The 2,931-nt window shown below is 44.5% G+C and overlaps 1 protein-coding gene across 1 annotated transcript in view; it reads left to right on the forward strand.

The window, feature by feature from the left end:
- Positions 1-2,515, forward strand: part of LOC106578109 (sodium/calcium exchanger 1) — a 42,804-nt gene extending 40,289 nt beyond the window's left edge. Inside the window, exon 7 of the mRNA XM_082965322.1 lies at positions 74-2,515. Within this exon, the coding sequence (XP_082821448.1) occupies positions 74-453 (380 nt within the window). The 3' untranslated portion in view covers positions 454-2,515. The remainder of the gene's footprint in view (positions 1-73) is intronic.
- The last annotated feature ends 416 nt before the right edge of the window (positions 2,516-2,931 follow it).

The following is a 2,931-nucleotide window of genomic DNA, read 5'->3' on the forward strand; positions in this document are numbered from 1 at the left end:
CATCTCCTTCCCCCCTTCCCTCTCTCTTCACTTTCTGCAATTTCTTCTCTTCTCCCTCTCCACCATTACCCAGACACCTTTGCCAGTAAGGTGGCCGCCATCCAGGACCAGTACGCCGATGCTTCCATCGGCAACGTTACCGGTAGCAACGCCGTGAACGTCTTCCTTGGGATCGGAGTGGCGTGGACCATCGCTGCCGTGTTCTGGCGCTCCAAGGGCCAGGTGTTCCGTGTCGACCCGGGCTCGCTGGCGTTCTCCGTCACGCTCTTCACGGTGATGGCGTGCATATGCGTGATGATCCTCCTCTACCGACGGCGAGCGTCAGTGGCAGGCGGGGAGCTGGGTGGGCCGAGGACTACCAAGATCATCACATCACTGGTCTTCTTATTCATGTGGCTGATCTATATATTGCTGTCATCACTGGAGGCATACTGCCACGTACCTGGGTTCTAGAGGGAGAGGTGGAGGGGTGAGGGAAGAGAGAAGGATGGAGGGGTGAGTTGGGGGAGACAGAGAGGAGGAATAGACACAGGGAGGGAACAAAAGGAAACCCACTCGGCAAAAACGGGTTGAATCAACATTGTTTCCACGTTGTTTCAACAACAACAAAAATTAAGCGTAATGACGTTTAATCAACGTGGGAAACTGATTGGATTTGCAACTTAAATCCAATGTCATGGGGACATTTTGTTGTTGAACTCAGCCAAATGTAAATGAAAAGTAGGCGGTGAATTGAGGTCTGCGCCAGTGGGAAGGGAGGCAGGCAGAGTGGACATGTTGGAAAGAGCTAACATGGACAGGGAGAAGAGGGAAAGACCGAAAGATAAACCTACAGTACAACAACTCTCCCTTTCCCCATCTAACAACACAGCCAGTATTCTCCCCATCTAACAATAGAGTCGGTATTCTCCCCATCTAACAACACAGTCAGTATTCTCCCCATCTAACAATAGAGTCAGTATTCTCCCCATCTAACAACACAGTCAGTATTCTCCCCATCTAACAATAGAGTCAGTATTCTCCCTTCCCCCATCTAACAATAGAGTCAGTATTCTCCCCATCTAACAACACAGTCAGTATTCTCCCCATCTAACAATAGAGTCGGTATTCTCCCCATCTAACAACACAGTCAGTATTCTCCCCATCTAACAATAGAGTCAGTATTCTCCCTTCCCCCATCTAACAATAGAGTCAGTATTCTCCCCATCTAACAACACAGTCAGTATTCTCCCCATCTAACAATAGAGTCGGTATTCTCCCCATCTAACAACACAGTCAGTATTCTCCCCATCTAACAATAGAGTCAGTATTCTCCCTTCCCCCATCTAACAATAGAGTCAGTATTCTCCCCATCTAACAACACAGTCAGTATTCTCCCCATCTAACAATAGAGTCAGTATTCTCCCTTCCCCCATCTAACAATAGAGTCAGTATTCTCCCCATCTAACAACACAGTCAGTATTCTCCCCATCTAACAATAGAGTCGGTATTCTCCCCATCTAACAACACAGTCAGTATTCTCCCCATCTAACAATAGAGTCAGTATTCTCCCTTCCCCCATCTAACAATAGAGTCAGTATTCTCCCTTCCCCCATCTAACAATAGAGTCAGTATTCTCCCTTCCCCCATCTAACAATAGAGTCAGTATTCTCCCTTCCCCCATCTAACAATAGAGTCAGTATTCTCCCCATCTAACAATAGAGTCAGTATTCTCCCCATCTAACAATAGAGTCAGTATTCTCCCTTCCCCCATCTAACAATAGAGTCAGTATTCTCCCCATCTAACAATAGAGTCAGTATTCTCCCCATCTAACAATAGAGTCAGTATTCTCCCCATCTAACAATAGAGTCAGTATTCTCCCTTTCCCCATCTAACAATAGAGTCAGTATTCTCCCTTTCCCCCATCTCAGTAAAAGCCTCTAAAATCCCCTGCTGTTGTCCTTACCTGTCCAACAGGTAGATCCCCTGCTGTTGTCCTTACCTGTCCAACAGGTAGATCCCCTGCTGCCCAACAGGTAAATCCCCTGCTGTTGTCCTTACCTGTCCAACAGGTAGAGGTCAAATCAGACACTTCAACTCTTTCTATCCCCCGCTTTACGACTCTCCTCTCCTCCTTTTTCTCTTTCCCTCCCTCGCTCACTCCGCCCAGCCTTATTCTCCAATAGACTGTAAACGTCTTAATATTGTCTTAAAGTGATAGGCTAGTAGAGGATGTTAGACCACACCTCTTTCCCCGCCACCCTCGCGCTCCTGTTGAGCCAATCCCAAGTCACCTTGCTCCCTAAGGAAGACCTTGCCCCTCCCACTTTTCGACGGCGTAGTGTGTAGATGTTGTTATTGCGAAATTGTAAAGAAAATAATAAATAATGAAAATGATGATTATTATGAAGAAATGACACATTAAAAACATTGCAGTGAAGAGAAGAGGATATTAAAAGACTATAATTGATTATGAAAGAACTGTACGTAATGAGAATAATTGGACTTGCAATAAAGAAAATGTTGAATATTAAATATATTAAAATACTTTAAAAAAATACTATTGTTGGATATGAAAGAAACACGATTAAACTAGCCTGTTAGTAGAAAATGTGACCAACTAGCCCACCGACTAGTGACATTTTGTCTTTTCAAATATTGCGTGGTATAGATTTTGGACCCAGGCTACCAATATTTTTTGTCTACTAGTCTGGCTGACCAGTGCCCAAAATCCTTCAATTCCATCCCTGGTTCCAACCATTATGACCAAGCAGGAAATTACATAATGCCCAAACAGGATATCAGGTAACTGGAAACAGAAAGGAGCGTGGACCAAACTGACAAACTTAATGTGGACCAATGAAATTTGAGGATAATCATGACGATGATGACGATTGGTCTATTGTTTCTAACTGTGTATCGTATAAGACACATTTCCAATGTTTGTCTTA

Source organism: Salmo salar, chromosome 18 (assembly GCF_965601325.2).
Source record: "Salmo salar chromosome 18, fSalSal1, whole genome shotgun sequence".
NCBI lineage: Eukaryota > Metazoa > Chordata > Actinopteri > Salmoniformes > Salmonidae > Salmo > Salmo salar.